Consider the following 21,718-nt stretch of genomic DNA (forward strand, 5'->3'; position numbering starts at 1 on the left):
AAATTGAGTAAAAATGATGCTATTGATGAAACCACAGAAATACCTCAGAGAGACTTAAATGGCTTGGGCAACCTTCACCTGGCTAGAAGCTTGTTTCTTTGACCTTCAATACCTGTCTTCTCTCTCTCTCTTCTTCCCAGCTTTTTGCCCTTGTTGCCATTGTTTTTTTTTAATCATCTTCCACTGTGATATGAAAGAATTGTTACAACAGGACAATTCATATCTATCTTCATCTTTAAAAATGTGAGATATTGGTGGTGTTCTTTTTATCCAAACTGTTGCCAGGGGGTTAGAGAAGGCAATTTGCTTGAAGATTCTCTCTCTTAAGGGTTGGGAACCATTTTTCTGCCATGGGCCAAAACTTAAAAATTAGCCTGCTGTATCTGGACAAATATTTAATTATTTCACCTCTGAAAAGTTCCTAGATTTATTGAATTTCTAGTCCCACCTGCAGTTGCCTGAAGTCGTACCATTCCAAATGATTTTGAGAGCCTTATTTGGACATATACTCTGGTTGCCCCATAATCTATCTGAAACTTTTGAATCTTTTGCCTTGGGTGGGATTGGGAACCTCTAGGTGGTACAATGATTCGAACACTGGGCTTGGAATTAGAAAGATATAAGTGACCCTGGGCAAGTTGCTTAGCCTCTTTTACCTTAGTTTCTTTATCTGTAAAATGAGGATCATAACACTTTCATCCCAGTTTTGATGATCAGATAAGATGATAACTAAAATGTTTAGTACAGTGACTAGTGTGTGTGTGTGTGTGTGTGTGTGTGTGTGTGTGTATATATATATATGTATATGAATGTTAACTATTATTATTCTGATCATAGCATGTTGGGGCTTTTTGATCAGGGAGCAGATGCCAAATTGTCAGCATTGAGGCCCTCTGGGAATGTACTGGTTCCTGGGGATAGTTTCTAGGTATGGTTTCCATGCTTATTTTCTTTTGGGGGGGGGGGTTGCAAGGCAAATGGGGTTAAGTGGCTTGCCCAAGGCCACACAGCTAGGTAATTATTAAGTGTTTGAGAACAGATTTGAACCCAGGTACTCCTGATTCCAGGGCCGGTACTTTATCCACTAAGCCACCTAGCTGCCCCCTCCATGCTTGTTTTAAGCAAGGCTTTCTTCCAACGCCTCCTCCCCTCTCTCACCCAGAAGCCTCTTGGTCTCACACAGCATGAATTTGTCTTTTGACCTCTTGAACAAAATGTGAAACTGCAACTTATTTGGAGGAGTTGGATACCACCCCAAGATACTTCTCAGTCTTCACTTCAAAGCTCAATCGTTTCTTCTTTGAAGTGAAATGATCCCACTGAGCCAGATCGTCTTAGTTCTGCTGTGATCTCCATGATTGGGGTCATCCTTACTAAGTCCACTTCTCACAATTAATTGAAATGCCCTGTAAATGTTTTGCCATCTAATGGGAAACAGCCTGATTGGTTTTCTCTGTTTTTATAATTTCGCATTTTCCTCATCCTTGAATGAATTTTCTGTGGCTTGACTCCCCTCACTTCCCCAAACTTCCTCGGTTTCCTTCTTAGATATCCAAAGACATTGCAAAATCTTTTTATCTCCCTAAATGCTTTTATTAGAAGCAACTAGATAGCTTAGTAGATGGAATACTGATCTAGGAGTAAGGAAGACCTGAGTTCAAATTTCATCTCAAACACTTACTAGCTATGTAATCTTGTCACTTAACCTCTTTTTGCCTTAATCCTTTGGAGAAGGAAATGGCAAATCACTCTAGTATTTTTGCCAGGAAAACTCTATACAGGGTCATGAAGAGTCAGACATGAATGAACAACAACAACAACAATACTCTAATGGTATAATATTTTAGCTATCTGATTTGTATTTTACTCCCTTGGTATACTCATTGAAGACATGGGGCTTTGTTTAATGTTTGTGCTTCTCCCTGTGTTGACATAATGCTCTGAGACAGAGTAGATGCTCAATCATTGTCATTGCTGTTGCTGTTCCCTTAGTTCTGAGTTAGGAAGGGGTGGTCCAGAATTTTAAAGTTCAAATAAAGAAAACCTTCAAGCCTTTCCTATACTGACCTCGAAGTGGAAAGTTTACCTTGGCTTACCAATAACCTAGTATTTATTACTATTAATTAGGGAAGCAGAAATAATAATCATTAACCATATCAATAAAAATCATAAGCAATAATCAACAATAAACATTGATTAAGTGCCTTCTGTGTGCCAAGTTCTATAAAAAGCACTGGAAATAGAAGAAGATACAAAAGATAGTCCCTGTCAGCTGAAAGAGTAGAGTTAGTGGCCCAGTCTCAACCTGGTTATATTGACAAAATTTGTGGACTAGGATTAGACATTTAAAAATATATTTGGGGGCGGCTAGGTGGCGTAGTGGATAAAACACCGGCCTTGGAGTCAGGAGTACCTGGGTTCAAATCTGGTCTCAAACACTTAATATTTACCTAGCTGTGTGGTCTTGGGAAAGCCACTTAACCCCATTTGCCTTGAAAAAACCTAAAAAAAAATATATGTATTTGTTGTTTAGTCTTTTTGGTTCATTCTTGACTGACTCTTCATGACCCTATTTGAGGTTTACTTGGTGAAGATCCTGAAATGGTTTGCCATTTCCTTTTCTAACTCATTTTAGAGATGAGGAATCAGGTAAGCAGGGTTAAGTGACTTGCTTAGGGTCACACAACTAGTAAATGTCTGAGGCCAGCCTGAAGACTTAGTAACATGAGTCTTTATGATCCATTTAGTGAGTTAATGGTAGAGCTTAAACTTGAGAAGACCTGAGGTTTTTTTAAAAAAATTTTTATCCCCCTTCTCTGATTACTTGTTAAAGAATTTTTTTAACATTTGTTTTTGTTTTTAAAGTTTTGAATTCCAAATTCTATCCATCCCTCTTCAGTCTCCTTCTCATAGGACCCCAGTTTTGTTGACTCATTTGACTAAAAACACTGACTATATAACCTGTTGACTGAGAAGCATCTTGGTACTGTGAAAAGACAATTAAATTGGGAGACAGAGAATGAGAGTCCAAATACTGCCACTATCAGTTACTTGATCAAGTCACTTAACTTCTCTGTATCTCATGTTCCTCATCTATAAAATGAGATAATTGGACTTGATGGTTTCTAAAGTTCCTTATAGCTCTTCTTCTCTGATTTATTAACATTTTCAAACACAGAAAGAAACAAAGCTGCATCTCTGAGTCCATAACCAATTGAGGCAAGTTCTTATCAGTAAAATTTTCCCAATGTTTTTTGTCTGAACAAGCCATGCAGATGGGTCCCAAGATACTTGGGTGGGTCCCATTGCTCTTCTGATGCATGAGAAATAGAGCACAATGTTCAACACAGAGGAGAATTTTTATTGACTACACAGCCTTCTTTCTGATTCATTCGTGCCTTCTATGTGAGACCTAAGAGTGAAAGTTCTTCTAGGTGACTGAATGTGAAAGTTGAAACTCTGAGACTAGGCTGGGACTAGGTTTGGTTGAATGATGCTCAAAGAACCCAACTCTGTAGAGGCACCCAACTTTGGCAACTGAGAGGGTTGGTGAGTTTCTCAGAGACCTCTGAAAGATGGATTCTTTGATAATTAGGTGAAAGGTCCTAGTGGATTATATTGATGTGACATGGGGGAAGAGATTCTCCTTATTTTCTTTGATTCAGCTTCTAATATGCTTCTCTATTTTGTTATTCATGCTATATATTCTCAACTTTGCTTCTCAATATCTGTGTGAATGTGGTCAAGTTGCTTAACATCTTTTCAGAAGCTTTAATTTCTTCATTTGTAAGATGGGATGGGGTATTGGACTTGAGTGCTAAATTCCCTTAAGTACCAGATTTCACTTTTCTCTCAATTCCTAGGCAAAGTAACTTGCTTATCAGTAAACATTTGCTGAATATGTGAAAGACTAATAAATGAATGAGGTTTCACAGTACCAGAATTTTCTCCTTGGATTTAAATCATCTCATCAAGAATTCTAAAAGGTTTTCTCAGCCTAGGTATCTAGGGAGCTCTATAGCTCAGTTTGATGTAGTAACTAGCAGGATTATACTGCATTCACTACTGAAAAAAAAGTATAGAACTCTGACCCTCAGTTTCAGTCCTTAATTCTGACTAGTGGATACCTTCTTATTAATTAGATTTACAGAACATTAACTTCTAGTTATCCTTGATGTTAACATACATTATATTGTCTTTATCAAAATCCTCACCTCAAATCCAGCTCCACCCTACCTTTAAGAGATTCTTAAAAGAAACAGTTGCCTAGAAAACATTGGTAAGAAAAGATATAAAGAAACCCACTTCCTGACATTAGCTCCACTGCTCCACTATCAAACATTGAGTCAGTGCTGGGTTTGACATGGTTAAAAAAGAAATATTTGTGGGGTTAGAGGGAAAAGTAGCTGCATTTGAATATACTGTCTATGTCTTTAAGAAAGTTACAGCTTCCCCTCTTGCCCCCTCCCTTTTTTGTTCTTCCACCCCCATATATGTGAACTTGAACACTCAGCCAATGCAGGTGTGAGGAGATGGGACAAAAATAAGTGTCTTTTCTCCAAAACTTTAAAACTTTGTAACTGCTTTGCTGTTAAGCCCTACACTCATCAAAGGAGCCATAATGAGCTATGCCCCAGTTGGGATAGCCCAACCAGACCCTACCTAGAGTTGGACAGTGGGGCCTGTCAGCCTATGTGTGCCTTTTATCCCTACATAGTCAGTCCACAAAGCTTTAGTCTACCTTTCAGAGAAGTATTGGAACCTAAGTCCAAAAGCTGTCTCTCTCTCTCTCTCTCTCTCTCTCTCTCTCTCTCTCTCTCTCTCTCTCTCATAGATGGTACAATTTTCTTCAGAGCATTTATGTGTAGGATGGTTTTTCTGTGATAATCTGGGGCTTGGACACTTAAGAAAAATGAACATCTTTTGGAGAAAGAGGATCTAGTCCTCTCTGTGGCCAAGGTCTCCCCCAGACACTTTCTGTAGCACTTTTACTTGTAAAGTGGTTTCCATCTATTTATTTTTGTTTTCATGGTTTTAACAAAAATAAAGGAATGTATATCTGTTTTAAAAAATATGGTTTTATTCTTATAACATTTTCTCACACATTTTATAACTTTTAACAATTTTATACCCTCTATTTTCTCCAGATAGTCACATCAAATTCCACAAGTTAAATTTCAGAAATCCATTTTCCTTCTTTTTTTCCTTTTGTATCACTTACTGTTCAGATTTTTCCTTCAGAAAAATTAAAGAAAATTTCTTTAATTTCATATGATGCTTTTGGTCCAATGATACTTAAAATATCTGTACTTAGTTATCCATTCCCAGTAATTTTATCTTTCCCTTATATGTAGATTTTTCAATTTATAACATTTCTATAAAATACAAGAAACATAAGATTCTTTATTTTATGACTGGAGAAACTAGGGATTGTTGAGGTTAATATATTAGTTTCCATATTTGGTGTGATGTAGGTATTAGGAAGACATTTTGCATTGTGTTGATTCTTTACAATTCTTTACCATTGCAAAATATGTTCAATAAAAACTTTATTACTCATATTTTTGTATACCTAAGTATACAAATCTTCAGCTACCTGAACATAACTCCTGGGTAATTCTTTAAGGCTACTGAAGACAGGTTCTTGATCTGTTTTGGCGAAAGGAATCTTCATACCAGAAGTATCTGACATTAATGAAATCACCCATCTAGATTCTTCCCCAATAAAGTAAAAGAAAATAAAAGCCCAAGTTCTTGCTTTCTGGAGCTTTAAAATCTAACACAACCCATATAGAAATAATTTTAACTCCTATATATGCTAGAATAAAAATGATTACTGGATGGAATTTATGTCATTTACTTGGTCTTTTGATTCTTATACTCTTCCACTTGATCTGGGAACTTTCTCCATGTTCTCTCTCTCTCTCTCTTGAAAACCCTGTCTTCAAACATGCTTAGGTCTCTCTTATCTTCAAACCCGCTCTTCCTCCTGTTACCAATCAGCCATTATCTTCTATCTCCCCTCTCCCCCTTCAAACTGAACTTCTACAAAGAGTAGGAATCTAAACTGAGTCTCCATTCCTCCATCCATTCACAATTTATCAGAGCCCCTAGAATAGAATCTCATTTCTATCCCTACTGATATATCAATGGAAAAGGCTATCTCAAGGATCATTAATGAATTACTTCAATATTCATTGGCCACAATTTAATCCTTATACTATATAGTATACTTTCCTCTTGAGAAAATCTTTCCTGATCCCCTATTTCTAGTCCCTCTGTAGATTATCTCCAGGTTATCTTATGCATAATTCATTTTGTACATAATTATTTCATGTCATCTCCATCATTAGACTGTGAGCTCTTTGAGAGCAGGGCCTGTCTTTTTTACCTTTCTTTGTATTCCTAGAACTTAACAGAGTGTATAACAATATAAGTGATTAATAAATATTTATTAATTGATTGATACTATCTCTGTGACACTGCTTTCTCCACATACTTTACCTCTCTGACTACTCTTTAGATCTACCAATTATAATCCTTTAGCTTGGAGTGTCTCCCAATTGGTTCTTGGCTTCTTTCTCCACATTTCTTTATTGGTGATCTCATCCATTCACCTGGCTTCAATTATCAACTCCATTCAGATAACTTCCAGATTTGTATATTTAGCCCTGCACTCTTTCACCAGTGCACGGTGTCCTAATATCACCTAAAACTTAACATGCTGAAAACTTAACATGTCAAAATTGCACATATAACCTCCCCTTCCTCTCTTAAAACCTTCCTCTTTTTTATCTTTCCTATTTCTTCCCAGTCAAATATTATAAGCCCTACATCTTTACTGCTCTATATCCTATCAGTTTCCATTCTTGTTGATTCTGTCTCTGCAATGTCTCTCTTATTTCACTGCCACCATCCCAATGGACTGATAAGTCTCCTAATGTATTCCTTTCTTCTAGTCTCTTATCCTTCCAAACCATCTTTCACATAATTCCATAGGACTGGCCAGGCTTCTCCCTACCTCAAACTCTTCAGTTTCTTATAGGATAAAATAGAAACCACATTCTTTTTTTTTTTTTTTTAGTTTTTTTTTGCAAGGCAAATGAGGTTAAGTGGCTTGCCAAGGCCACACAGCTAGGTAATTATTAAGTGTCTGAGGCCGCATTTGAACTCGGTACTCCTGACTCCAGGGCTGGTGCTCCATCCACTGTGCCACCTAGCTGCCCCTAAACTATTTTTTCTAACCTTTTTTTATATTATTTGTCATCATGTGCTAAAGTGGACTGTGAGTTAGTTGTTCCTTGTTCTTATCCTGCTTTCTTCTGATTGTACTTGATTTAAGCTGGCAGCATGGTAGAAATTAAGTAGAACCTTCTCTAGGAAGCCCTTTCATATTAAGCAGTAAAGAATGGACTTCTTTCACTGACCCAACTCCATTTTGTCCAACTTTAAGGTGATATTCATTTGAAATATTCTGCTCATCTGCCTTCCTGTTTGTGGGAAAGAATCTGTAACTCAAACTAAGATACTACTACCTATATGATGAGCCAAATTACATTTAGGCCCACAAAAATTGAGGAAAAGGAAGGAAAGTCTCTGTTATTTCACCCTAGGGTCACCCTCCCTAAAATAAAATTACCTTGAATACAATTCATTTCAATAACAAACAGTATAGATAGACAGATAGACATATACATATATATACACATATATTCATGTATCTATATATGTGTATATTTAATATAGATATAGAAATATTATACATATCTTATCTATCTATTTTATGTACTGTCTCCCCCATAAGAATGTAAGTTCAAAGTGAGTAGCGATTGTTTCATTATTTGGACTTATTTTTCCAGCTCCTAGCACAAAGCTTGATACATGGTAGAGACTTCATAAATACTTAGTAACTGATGGGTTGAATGTTCCTATCCTAAATACTGGAGGAACAAAGATGAAAAATTATAGACCCTGTCCTCATGGAGCTAACAGCCTAATGAGGTGGAGATTAGATATATCCTCCAATAATTATGATTTAAAGAAGAGAAGCTGAAAGATGATGCTATCCTTTCTGGCATAGGCAGTCAGGGAAGGCATCATAGAAAAAGTTATGTCTGAGCTGAACAAAAAAGAAAAACAAGAAAAGACCTTCAATGAACAGGGCCCATAGCACGAGCTTGTTGCCAGATATAATATCATAGGAGATTGGCTCATTTGCAGATGCTTTTCACCATTTTTTCCTGTCAATATAGTCAAGTCTATGTCTACTCTGAAAAATATTTTCTTCCATCATAATTGAAGGAAAGGCTAAATTTCAGTTCATCAAAGTAAAGTTGTAATTTTTCCCCCTTCATGAAAGTTCACAGATCTGAAATCTATACACAATTCTTTTGCAGGTCTGTAGAACCTAGATTAAGAACCCTTGCTATAGACAGAGTGAGAAAGGAACCTCAGAGTCTCTTACAGTCTAAAATTCACTATTTTTACAGTTGAGGAAATTGATGCCCAAGGAAGTTAAGGGATTCGCTGAAGATCATAAATGTAAGTGTCAGAGGCAGGGTTTTGAACCTAGGTACTAGAGTTCCTTCTGCCTGAAGAAGGGAATAGATGTGCAATTGTACCAAAGGATGCCTTGTGAGCAGATGGGGTCATTTCTAGATCTGAGTGTTCTGTTTTTGCTATCATTGTTTGACTGTGGGTTGAGACATCTGGCTAGAAGGGAGGGACCAGAAAAGACTGTTTCTCTGTTTTTAGGGCCACCTGCCAGATGTGTACTGATCACACAGGAGTCAGCCCTTGTGCAAGGCTGACCAACCATGAGAGTTTCATAGGTTAAAATAAAGTCTGGTACCCTCCCTGTACAGAGGCCTTTAATGTACCTTAACTCATCAACAGAGCAGCAATTTAACCCTGACTTGTCAGCAAGGTGTGGAACTTTGTACTCCCATAAGACTGGTAGTGAGATTCAGAAGTTCTAATGCTCCTTTCACCACAGAGAGAAGCAAAGAGCTTGGGTCTTTCTTGTAACTCATGTTGCCTTTTTTTTTTAACAGTAGTAATCAGTTTCCATATTTCATCTGCTGATTCTTCCTCCAAAAGACATATTGAGACATCTCATTTTAAACTTTCAGCTTCCTCCAAGTTTGATATTTCCATCTATATAGAAGTGAAATTAGTTCTTAATGGAATCTGAGGAATTTGAGAGAGAACCTAACTCAGTTTCAGCCTGATATTGCTCTTAGTATTTGGTTCAATTACAGAACAAGGGGATAGGGACTATATCAGTTTGGTTTGGTTTCTTTGGGAAATAGGTATGATTGGCAGATATGGAATGGATAGACAGTCTTTTGAAATAAAAAAAGAATGGATGGTTGTTCAGTTAGCAGAAATATAAAATGAACTTTGTGGGCTTAGAGGGGTAGTTCTGCTTTACTGATCCAGAGTCATCTTAGTGTTCTGTGAGGTTTGACAAAGATCACCTCTGTCAAGCAGGATCTTGAAAAAAGATAAAGTGTAGGGGCCTCAGCAATGGTCTGAGAAATCATTTGGTTTGTCACTGCCATGGTAATTGCAGGCAGGGCTTAAAATTCAATAAATCCAGGAATGTTTTAGGGGTGAATTTGGCCAAAACAAGTAAGGTTCAGAGTTGATAATTTTGTATGGCCCACAAATGATGTTAAAAATATGCAAATGACCCTTGGCAGGAAAAAAATGGTTGCCCACCCCTGGATTAATGGGAAAAAATGTTATCAGGATATGCTTGATGATGATGATGATGATACCTCTTTCTCCATAATCCTCATCTATATATGAAGGTTTCTGTTTTCTCAGCTGCAAAGAGGTCACCATTTTGATAGCATCAGGCTGAAAAGAAAAGATGAATCTTTCAACATCTTTAGGAGCCCTTAAATGGTCAGAATATGGAATGTACCTTTTATCTTTGGCTGATAAAGAAGAAGTTAAAGCATTATCAGGGGTTCAAAAATGATGAAGGGTAGGATGATACAGTGGATAAAGCACAGGCCTTGATGTCAGAGGACCAAGGTGCAAATTCCATCTCGGATATTTACTACCTATGTAACTAACCATAGGCTGCAATGTGACTTGCCAGTTGGTTTGGTTCCTGTTCTAAAGTAGTCTCATTAGCTTCTATTACTAGAACCTTATCAGTGTCTTTAGATCAGTATTGTTTATTTTGAACCAACCATCTTCCTCTCAGTCCAGAAGAGAATTCTAATGATAATAACAGTAATAATAATAACTCCCTCAGAGTCTAACCCATTGTTTGTGTCTCAAGAAAGGAAGAAGTCAAAGTTGAGAATTCTTAATCATAGTAATAATGTTAATGATAACAAGGGAAATTTAACCAATACTTAAAGACCTTCAAAGCACTTTACATGTCCTATATTTGACAATTCTATTTTATAATTGTTATACTCATTTTATAGTTGATGGACTTGAAACTCAGAGATATGAGGTAATTTGTCCAATGTCACAAAGCTAGTAGGGAAGAAGAGAGAATTAAAACTCCAGTTTTCTTGATATTTAGTCTAGCATTCTCTCTAGAAGGGGAACTTTAAGATACCAAGAAATACAAAGCCAACAAGGAAATAATCAAGTCAATAGAGGGAAAGAATGGAAGGGGGGGGAGTAGTGGGGTGGGGGGTTGTATGAACTGCTTAATGGTATGCATGTGTATGTGGTGTGCTGTTAGAATTCCCCCAACCCCTACCCCCCCAGGCAGAGACTTTCCTCTAACAGGGACCCCACTGTCGTTGTGGCTCTGTGCTCTAACTTGAGAGGCATAGTTTCCCAGTGATGCCAGTGAATTCCTGATGTGTGACACTCCGGATCACTTGTGGCAAAGGACTCTCTTGACTGCCAATGGGGGCCTTCAGACAGGGGCACCATTGTGAGTCACTTTTAGCATGTGAGCTTCCCCCTTCCCATGACTGGCGCTATTCTTAGTACCCACCTCCTCCCCCCCAGGACAAAGGTCATCCAGACCACAAGCAGGGTCTGGAGGGTGTGTTGGGGGGGCTTCATAATTTAAAGAAATTCTAGAGGCAGCTAGGTTTGAAACTGAGTATGAGCAAACCTACAGGAATAATAACTAAAATATCCTCCAGCTGAGGTAATTAGAGTCTGCTGTATGCATTGTCTGTTTTGGGAAGGTCTGAAGCATGACCCATGGATTGGCTGCTTGGTCAACCTGCATAAAGTACAAGAAGTTTTGACTTCCCCCTTTTAAACTCTATCTTGTACCTGAGCGGACTGAGATAGCCCATTACAAAAAGAAAGGCTTCTGTTACATGTTATTATGAGAATCCTTTGGGAAAAGGTCCTAACCATTGTGGTCATGGGCATGTCAAATGCCAGTGAGGAAGCCAGATTGTCTGGAGGCAAGGTCAAAGCAATCCAGCTGGAAATACCCATCCTTCTAGTCTTCTTTCAGGCACTTAAGAAATGTGTTTTGTGATGTATTGAATTGAGTTGGATTGATCTGAATTATTTGGCAGAAGGCAGAATATTGACATTCTTTCTTCATTCCTCCCCTATTAAAGAGGACACAGACCTTGAACTCTTAAAAATAAATCTTGAATTTTGTTTATGTTCCCCCCCTCCCCTTTTTTGGTATCAGAGGCCATGGATTCAGATCCAAGTTATTATTCATGTAGGTTTGCTCATACTCAGTTTCAAACCATGCTGCCACTAGAATTTTTTTTTAAAAAGTAAAGCCCCCCCAACACACCCTACCAGTGACCTTGCAAATCCTAAACTTCCTCATTTTTAAAACAAAGACATCGAACTAAAGGACCTTCATAGGCTTATTTTCTTATAGTGAAAGAATAAAGGATCTATAAAGGATGATCAATAACCTTTCCAAAGCCAAGGATAAGAAGCATTATATTTTTTGCTCACCTCAGGGTTGGGTATATTTCTCTGTTAAGACTAGGGCTTGCAAAGTCAGGAATTGAGAAGGAAGGAAGGACACAAGTATTTTTTTAAGTGCCTAGTTTGAGCCTTGAACTTTACAAATATTATTTCATTTGATACTCACAAAAGCCTTGGGAGATGGAGACAATTATTATCCCCATTTTGCAGTTGAGTAGATTGTTCAAAAGTAAAAGAGGTTAAGTGTCTGCATGGTCTTTCTGACTCTCAGTCCAGTACTCTGTCCACTTTATCACCTACCTACCTCTTTGGGATGGAAAAGTAGGAGCATGTATGCCTACATCTACATGATCTTGACAGTGGTTTTGCTTTTTTTTTAATCCTCTGTATTTTTACATGCCTGGTACCTTGAATGTAAATACTTTGCCTGACCAACCAAAAAATTTGTCTATTCCAAATTTCTTTCTCAAAATTAATTTCCCATTGGAGAGCAATAGGTTTTCTCTGGAGAGCAAAAACACCTTTTCATGGTCTCCTCTTTCCTCCCTTCAGTGAACAAAAAAGAGAAAGGAAGCAAATGGAGCATTGGGTCAGAATTCTCTGTCTTTTCTTTAAAGTTTTTGTAGTCTGTTTTAAGCAAGGAAAAAGTCTCAATGAAAGGAGTACCAGAGAGGACCCACCCTTTCCCCCTTCTCCCCAGCTCCATCCACATAAATGGTCAACCATTTTCTAGGAAAGGGCATGTACACACAGGAAGACTTGATGAATGGTTCTGGCAGCACTGACAAGAATAACCTTCACTCTTTTTTCCTCCCTGGCTTGGCGCCAACTGAGATTGAACTGTTATTCCCCCTTTTTTTCTATGTTGGGGCAAGCACCAGTCAAATATCATTCTCAACTGTGCTTGCTCCACCCTGATGAATGGTGCGCTTCAGGGGCTGTAGGGAGCCCAGTCTTGCCTCTTCTTTTCCCGTCCTGGTTTAGTATGTCCCTTTCACCTTGACTAATAAATAGTTCTACAATTTGATTCTCTTATTTGAATCATTTGAATTTTTCAAGCTTGAATTCTATGCTGTTACTGGTAAGTCTCCAATCCCCTTTTTTAGCTCCCTTTTTGGGTGTGGTTATTCCTCACCCAAATGCAAGCTTCAAAAGGTCAGGATCTATCCTTCTCTTACTAGTGCTTAGTGGCACATAGTAAGCAATGGATAAATTTTTGTTGCCTTGAATCAGTCTATCCACATTTTGTTGTTATTGTGTGAGAGAACTTTATTGATAATTTTGGTACTGTTTGCATTTTCCAGTTTATTCCACTCCCTTTCTTAGAGAGCCATTCCTCATAGCAAAGAAGGAAAAAAAAGAGGGGGAGGGGGAACTAGTTGAGTTTGTATGAAGTGTTCCACACTCATAGTTCTTCAGTTTTGCAAAGACTCAGAGGAAGTATCTTCTTATCTCTCCTTGGGGCCACACTTGGTGAGTGCTCTTTATAAGACACTCTACAAGGTGTGTTTCAGGGTACATAAAAATAGTCAAACACACATTCCAACTAGTTAAAATGAAAAGCTAAGCCTGTAAGAGATTAGGTAGCCATACAAGAGTTAAGTCAGAATGAACCTAAGGGATGCCACAGGCAGTCTGTGCTTTATTGATACATGAATGGTGTCAACATATGAGTCAGGGCAATGATTTCAGATGTGGGTGAGATCACTTGGGGCAAGAAAAGGCTTCTTGGAGGAATTGAGACTTAATTTTAAGCTTGAAGGTAATTGAAACAGTAATAGAATGACCATTAGAAGCTTGGAAAGTAGAGAAGAATCATGGTGGTCATGAGAAAGTTAGATGATAAGGTGGAATGGAAGAAAGACATTACTTTTGATTTTTAAAGTCAGGAACTTCTTATCCCTTAGAGAGCCAGAGCTGAGGAGAGCTGCTGCCAAAGACCTAGGTAGGACCACCTCTTACTGCCTAGTGACCCTCTTAGAGTAAAAGGATACTTGAAAGGCCCCCACAGCCCCTACCAAAGCCTTCCTCCTTTTCTTTCAGGTTCATTCTGAGAAACAAAAAAAAAAATAGTCTGCAAAGTCTCAAGCCAGACTGCTTTGGGAAATGTTCCTTGGTGTAGTTTGGATAACTTCTTGTTGCTGTTTAACTATTTCTTTGCTCACCAATTAAAGTCATCAACGTTCATGCATCCCCTTGCAGGCCTCCTCAGTCATACTTTTCATCAACACACACAGACTAAGGTTGTTTATACCACTAAGAAATCACAGAAGCAAAGAATGTTAGAGTTGGGTGGGACCTGTATCAGCATGTTATGCTCAGAGCTCTAGAATAAACAAAAGGACAACTGACCTCCTCACCTCCTTCTGCTCCCTGGGATGGTATATCTCTGGGAAGTCTTTGTAATTGCTCATCTTTAGCTTAGCATTTCAACCAAGTGTACAAATGATTTTTATTAATTTATTTAAAAAACATATATATATATATGTATATGTATACCTATCAATTCTATTTAAACCCTCAAGCTCTCCTTTGAGATGGAGAGGTTCTAGTGTGACTTTAGGTACTTTCCTCAAAGGCAGATATTGGCTGTCATTTTTACTGTATGTAAACCTTCTTACCTTATTTTGTAGGGTGTTTTTTGTGGGTTTGAATGTAACTTATCTTGAAATTTTGTTCTTTTACATTTAATCTCATTTCATTCTAAAGTTTTCACTCACCAAATAAGATGGATGTAAGAATTATAGTTTCTAGTGTTTAAGAAATTCTCCTCAATCTAAAAAATTATCTCCAAATGGAATCAAAACTTTGCCATGTATATTTTAAAAGAGAAGTCAAAAGAGCTATCTTCAGAATTGGGAAGACCTGGCTCTCTTCTGCCACTAATTATAGGACTTTAGACAGGTCACATAATCTTTCAGAGCTCCCAAGCAACTCTAAATACTGTAGATTGTGGGTCATGTGCCATCTACTTGGTTGAGAGTGTTTCTTCTCTATATACTGATGAAATCACAAAATCACAAAAAAAAAATGGTGATGACCAGTTTTGAATTCTAGTTTTGATGGAGACCAATGATATGCCAAATATGCCAATGTCAAGAAATGTTCCTGGAGGAATTGTCCTTTCCATGACCATTACATGATAGCCAGTATTAGTAGTTCTTTTTCTTTCACTTGTAGAGACTTCTTTTCTGACCTATTCTATATTAGGTTGAGAATAGACCTAAAGATAAAATTATCTCAGCATGCCAGAATCAAAGGAATACTCAAAACTGAACAAATTTGTAGCATTGAAATGCTAGCTTTTTCCATACCTAAGCTGTAGCAGGATAACTCTTATCCTCATAAATCATCTCATCCCAAGACTAGCCATAACATCATATCATCATATTGATGTCTATCGCTGCTTATATTATGTCCATGGTATTTTTCTAAGGTTCATTGACTATTCACTGATCTTCTCATTTATAGCTATATATTCATGTATAGAAATCCATACTAGTAGAGTTGTCTGCAAATACTGAGGACAGTAAAATTATTGAAAAAGAAAAGACATAGGAATTGTGACATGCAACTTTCAGCATAAAATAAACAACCACCAAATTGTTGGATCCCTAGCAGACCTTAGGGTTTGACAGTTCCCAAAGTCCAAAACAGAGATAAATGGTTTTTAAATATAGAATTTAGTGACTCCATGCATGAAGAATTTCCTATATGGTTCTCAATTCATTCACTTAGAATTTCTTAGATGGCAAAGTAGTTCCTTTGTTTCCAATAAAGGGAAGAAGGAAAGAAGGAAGGAGGAAGGAAGGAAGGAAGGAAGGAACGAAGGAAGGAAGGAACGAAGGAAGGAAGGAACAAAGGGTCTTTTGTTTCTGTGCATAATTAAACAAAACAAATTTCTGAATTGGGTCATGTCCAAAAATATGTCTCATTCTATTTTCTCGGTATATGTGGAGAATTAAAGATGGGGAGAAGAAAGAGGTGCTAAACACATCTAATTCCCAAGGAAGTAGCTTGATGATAGAGATCCTTCCAACTTTGCAAGTCAGGAAGCCAAACCTGAGATAAAGAAATATTTATCCCAACCTTCCTGCCTCTTACTCTAACATTCTTTTAAGGAAAATATAGTGACTTGATTTTTCTTTTGACAATCACAGTAAAAAAGATACAAATGTCATAGCAAATCTCAAAAGACAAGTTAAGCAGTATATATATATATATATATATATATATATATATATATATATATATATATATGTTGCTTAATGTTAAGTGATACTGGGTAACCAGAAATAATAAGACTTTATGTGCTTTATATGCTAATTTTTGGAAGAAAATTCTTTTCCTTTCTCATAGTCTAATTATACCTGTCTATAACATTGATGCTATGTACATCTTGCTTTAATCCTACAGATAAATAGAAAGTAGTAGGAAAAAAAGAAAAAAACTGTAATACAGTGACACTTGTGAAAAGTGGGATGCATCTGGCATAATGCTTCACCATTATTTGTGTTTCTAGGCAGTGGACCAATCCAGCTGTGGCAGTTTCTTCTGGAGTTACTCACAGATAAATCCTGTCAGTCGTTTATTAGCTGGACAGGAGATGGCTGGGAATTCAAGCTCTCTGACCCAGATGAGGTAAGAAGAGAATGTGTTGAGAGTTCCATAACTCTGGACAAGGATTAGTTTAGAGCTGGATCCCACATTCCATTTTTCCAGTGATATAAATTCTTGACCATTTGGACATCATGAGATCTAGAGCTAGAAGAGATCTAAATGATCATCGTGTCTACCCTCATTTTATAGATGAGGAAAGTAAGATCTAGAGAGAGAAAGTGATGAGAACAAGTGACATTTATGAAGCCTTGGAATTCTTCTCTTTCTCAAATCTTAAACAAGAGATACTGTTGTAGTCCTGTGAAAGATTGGGGCTTTTCTCAGACCTTTGCATATTGAAGACAAGACCTGTCTATCTTAAATCAGACAAGACATTTCCTGAGATGATTAAATACTGTTAATTGCATTGATGCCAGAATAAGGGTTTGACTTTTGTTCTTTTTTCATACTGAGAAACTTTGTCTTTGTTCATTGTTTAGAGTCCTAGATTAGTTTCTCTACTTCATCTATATTGGTATTAACTGCTAACTGAAACAAAAATCTGACAATATTGATTTTTCTCTGGCACTTAAAAAATAGAACTTATAAAATGTAACTTTATAATTCCTCTTTAAAATTTAATTTAATTTAATTCTTAAGTAAAATTTTAATTTTAAAAATAAAAACACTGTATAATTTTTTAAATTTATTTTAAAAATAAATTTAAACATTTATTTTTTTTCTCCTTTCAATCTCCCAAACAAACAGAAGGCAAAAGGAAATACCTATCATAAAAGTTCATAGTTGAACAAAAATATTTTCTGAATAAAATGTACATCTTGTTCTGAACTTTGAGTCTATCACCTCTTGGTGAGAGATGAATATTGCATGTTTCATTTTTGAACCTCTTGAATCATGATTTTTAATACTGACCTTAATCAGAGTTCTCAAAGTCTTTCAAGAATTTTTTTCTTTATTATGTTATTGCATTGATTGTTCCCCTGGTTCTGCCCATTTCAGTCTTCATCAGTTCATATAATTCTTCCCAGTTTTTTCTGAAACACTATTTAATTTTTATAGATCAAGAATAATATTTTATTATTTTTATATGTCACAAACATTTTTTATCCATTTCTCAATAGATGGTCACTCAATTCTTTATGATATTACCCCTCAAAGTGTCTATATGCTTAGACACTTTTAAAAAATCACAGTATTAATTTTTTTATTCCACTTCTAGGTGGCCAGGAGATGGGGCAAAAGGAAAAACAAGCCTAAGATGAACTACGAAAAACTGAGCCGGGGCCTGCGTTACTACTATGACAAAAACATCATCCACAAGACAGCGGGTAAACGCTACGTTTATCGCTTTGTCTGTGACCTGCAGAGCCTGCTTGGGTACACACCTGAGGAACTCCATGCCATGTTGGACGTCAAACCTGATGCAGATGAGTGACACAAATTGAAGGAAGCAGAGAGAATTTTGCTGAAGCATTTCATAGATCAACTGCATCAGTCGGACTCTTGGTTTCAAATTGTTGTTCTTTTTTTTTATTATTATTATTATTATTATTTTCCAGACATGAGGAAACTCAGTTTTTACATTCAGGGGTGGGAAGCTGAGCCGAATCTATAACTGATTGTTGGTGAGGTCACCAACAGAAAGTAAAGAAGGACTTCTGTATTAGGGAAGGACAGATTTTTTAAAGGGAAGGGAGGGTCTTCATAGAAACCAGAGGAATCTGGTTTAAATGAGGAAGAGAGTCCATTATTGAATCATTTTAGAGAAACCATTCATTGAAAAGATGCCACTTTGGTTATGGCCTTATTGATAAGTGAAGGACACTGATACTTCAGGAAATTAAAGACTGACAAAAGGGTAGATTTCTTTTTTTAAGGGCTGGGAGGGCAAAAAGGGTAGGATTAGTTGATTCTGTTCAGGGGAAGGACTTTGGAAAAACACAAGAATTTTACTCTTTGCCTTTTACTCTGCTTTTGGAGGAAAAAACAAAAACACGGACTTCACCGGGGAGGGGACCAAACTTTTTTGTGTTTAAAATTTATTTTATTAAATTTTGTGCCAGTATTTTTTTTCTTAAAAATCGTCTTAAGCTCTAAGGTGGTCTCAGTATTGCCATTCTGTGCGAGTTTGTTTTATGTGCCGGCTGAGAATTCGGTCACAGTGAAAGAAAACTGTTTATATAGACCCCACTGGAAAAGTGTAGCTTTGTCATTGAGATTCAGGAGTCCAAAAATGTAAGACTTGTGTATGTGGGAAAAATAAGGTTGATTTGGGTATCAGGGATGGGAAAATGTTCTTTGGTGCATGTGAATCTCACCTGTGAATATTTCTTATCATCACATCATTTTCTCATTTGCCATTAGCAGACACTTGGGGTTTGGACTTAATACAGAACTAAGAAAATATTAAGTCTTTTAACTGAATGTATTTCACAGCTGTCCCTGGAACTGTAGTAATTGTAACAGCACTGGTATAGTAGTAGAAAAGAAAGTGAAAGGGGAAGATGAATTTAGAGATGGTTCCCCATTAGTTCTCAATTATATATGTAGATTCAAAAAAATTGAAGGTGTAGGCATGTAAGAGAACTTTCAGATCTATTGAAATGAGTTCTGAGTGCATAGAGGTTCTAGCCATCCACCTAAGGACCCCCACTCCCTATTCCCTCTTTGCTGGGATGGTCACCCAATTTTTCTATTATCTCCTTTCTCTCTGTGGCTGTTCATCCTCCCCATTCTCAGTAAGGAAAAATTTGTGATTTACTGAATGATGAATGAAAGGAAGCTCCAGGAGAGAGGGCAAGATGTGGAGATTTTCTAATTAAGTCATTTTGACTGGTTGAGTTTTTAGCAAGGAGGGGAGTTATGAAAATTTAGATAGCAGTGCATAGCAAGCAACTTGATTGTAGAATTCTACAGGGAAAGGAGCCTGAGGCTTTCCTTTAAAGAACTGAAGTCAGCTGAGACTATGTAGTCAGAATACACCTTCTTAGGGCCTGGTCCATGGATGAGTTATCTTGCTATAGGAGAAGTAAGGATGGATAGAGGGTATAGAGAAGAGGAAAGATTTGCAAGTAAGGAAGCATGTTGGGAGGAGACTAGATCTAGTAAGAAAAGATAGTCTGGGTGTGGTGAGAGCACCTCCCCCTTCTCCACAAGACCCAAGAGTTCAGGCCTTTTCATTTTTTACTTAGGCATAGCACTTGAGAACTATTGTCTCAATCTTGGGTGAAAATGTGGTGGTGAGGGGGTGCAACAAGCAGGAGGAATAAGCAGCTAGTGAGGGGGGAAAAGTGTCTGATGTTAATATAAATATCTTGATAGACAGATATCTGACAACTGAGATGATGATGGAGGAAAATGAAAGGAGGACTTGAGTTTAGCTTTTAGTATGAAAACAGAAAAAAAAAAAATTCAAGATGGATTGTTTCCAGGCTCACCCTTTCTAGACTCTTACAGAGTAATTGGATGCTCAAATTATCTTGTGGTATATATCCTAGGAAAGAGAAGACTTACTCTTAGGTCAGCTCCCAAAGCCTGGATCATCAAAAAAGGGGCTTTGTGATTGATCCATGACTGTCCCAAGCTTGAAATGGTGGAGACAGGAAGTGGCGGACAAAGTGGAGTTATGGCAAGCCATTATGCATTTTGACTGTTAAGCCAGGTGCCTTATAAAAGCTCCCATTGTGATTTTTGGGGCTGCTCAGGGAGGTCTTTGGTGGAACAAGTTGGACTATGTTGCTTTCCCCCACATTTTATTGTCTTGTCAGTCACTGGCAAAGCTCTGTGTTTGTGTGTGTGTGTGTGTGTGTGTGTGTAAACTTGCATGTGCTGCAAAACTCTGAAATAATGTTCAAGTTTCCCAGTTCAGTCTTTTCCTATTTCAACAGTGGGGGAAAGAAGAACCTGTGGCTTACCATAACTCTTTGCTTGCTATTTGCAATATGGCATAAAATCATGTATTCATCTCATTAATCTTTTCCTTTTGAATTTAGGCTGAAAATACCTGCTATACAAAAAATTTTATATAATTCCTACAGTTGTATAGTAAAAACATAAGAGAGTGCCGAAACACCTAGTAGTCCCTAGACCTCATAAACCTTGCTTTTCATGAGGGCCCTTTCACCCCCAACCCCAATCCCTCCTTAGTGACACCATACTCAGTATTTGCAGCTTCTGCTTTCACCCAGAAAATTTTGTTGGCCTAGCCAGATTCTTGTTCTCCCTCTCTCTGTCCAAAAGACAGACCATCCCAGGATGAATGGTGGATGGTTTATACACTGGAAATGTACCTGAATTATTACCTTTTTGCTTTTCTTTAATTAAAAAAAACAAAAAACAAAAAAAAATAAACACGTTAACCTTTGGGGAGAGATGGGCAATTCTGGTTCAGCTTGATGTAACCCCAACTTTTATGGAGATGTCCAATGTACTGTCAATGGATTTTGGCTTCAGGTTTTCTCCTGTCCCCTCTTTGCTCCAGGAGAAGGATAGCTTTCTATTTAGCCCAAGTCCATGGATAAAAGGGTAGGAAGGAGCATAAAAAAAGCATCCTTTCTCTGAACAGGACATTTGGATGTCCCCAATGTTGCCTGTCCTTTCTTTGGCATTGAACACTCTGGGTTCTTGGAGCATTAAACCTACCTTTTCTTCATGGTGGATAAACACACCGTCTGTACTCTGGTCATGCTGTGCATGCTGCTTTCTCTGTTGGGGTCTATATAAATCCGTTGAATTATTGCCTACATTCCAAAGAAGTTTCAAGGAACAATAAATATATGTATACATATACATATATGATATAAAATATATATTGTAATGGAAATATCTCCACCAAGAATACTGCCTCAGTTATTGATCATTGTTGTTTTTTTACATAAGAATTTTTTTAAGCTGAGAAGTGTAGGGGGGAAAATGTTATATTGTGTTTGACTATTTTCCAACTTGTATTTTCATATAATTTATATTTTTTAAAAGTGGGAATTTTAAAAGCAAGATTTAGAAAATGGAAAAGCAGGTGCTTTTTAAAAAATTGGAGCTGAGGTAGCTTAGAGATGTAGCGATGTACGTGTCTATGTTTATTGTGTTTTTTTTTAAGAAAATGCAAAAAAAGCCATTTCTTATGGGGGAGATTTTTTTTTCCATTTGTTTTAGTAGCTGATGCTGGCACATCATTTTGCTGGAGAGTTTTTTATATACTGTAGCC

General features: G+C 37.2%; 1 protein-coding gene across 4 annotated transcripts in view; it reads left to right on the forward strand.

Moving 5' to 3' along the window:
* The window catches only part of ETS1 (ETS proto-oncogene 1, transcription factor), a 186,621-nt gene extending 165,279 nt beyond the window's left edge, over positions 1-21,342 (forward strand). For all 4 annotated transcript variants that reach the window (XM_074216352.1, XM_074216353.1, XM_074216355.1 and 1 more), the window contains 2 exons: positions 16,418-16,536; positions 17,735-21,342. In XM_074216352.1, coding sequence (XP_074072453.1) covers positions 16,418-16,536; positions 17,735-17,950 — 335 coding nt within the window. In that variant the 3' untranslated portion in view covers positions 17,951-21,342. The remainder of the gene's footprint in view (positions 1-16,417; positions 16,537-17,734) is intronic.
* Positions 21,343-21,718: the final 376 nt, after the last annotated feature.

This window comes from Macrotis lagotis, chromosome 1 (assembly GCF_037893015.1).
Source record: "Macrotis lagotis isolate mMagLag1 chromosome 1, bilby.v1.9.chrom.fasta, whole genome shotgun sequence".
NCBI lineage: Eukaryota > Metazoa > Chordata > Mammalia > Peramelemorphia > Peramelidae > Macrotis > Macrotis lagotis.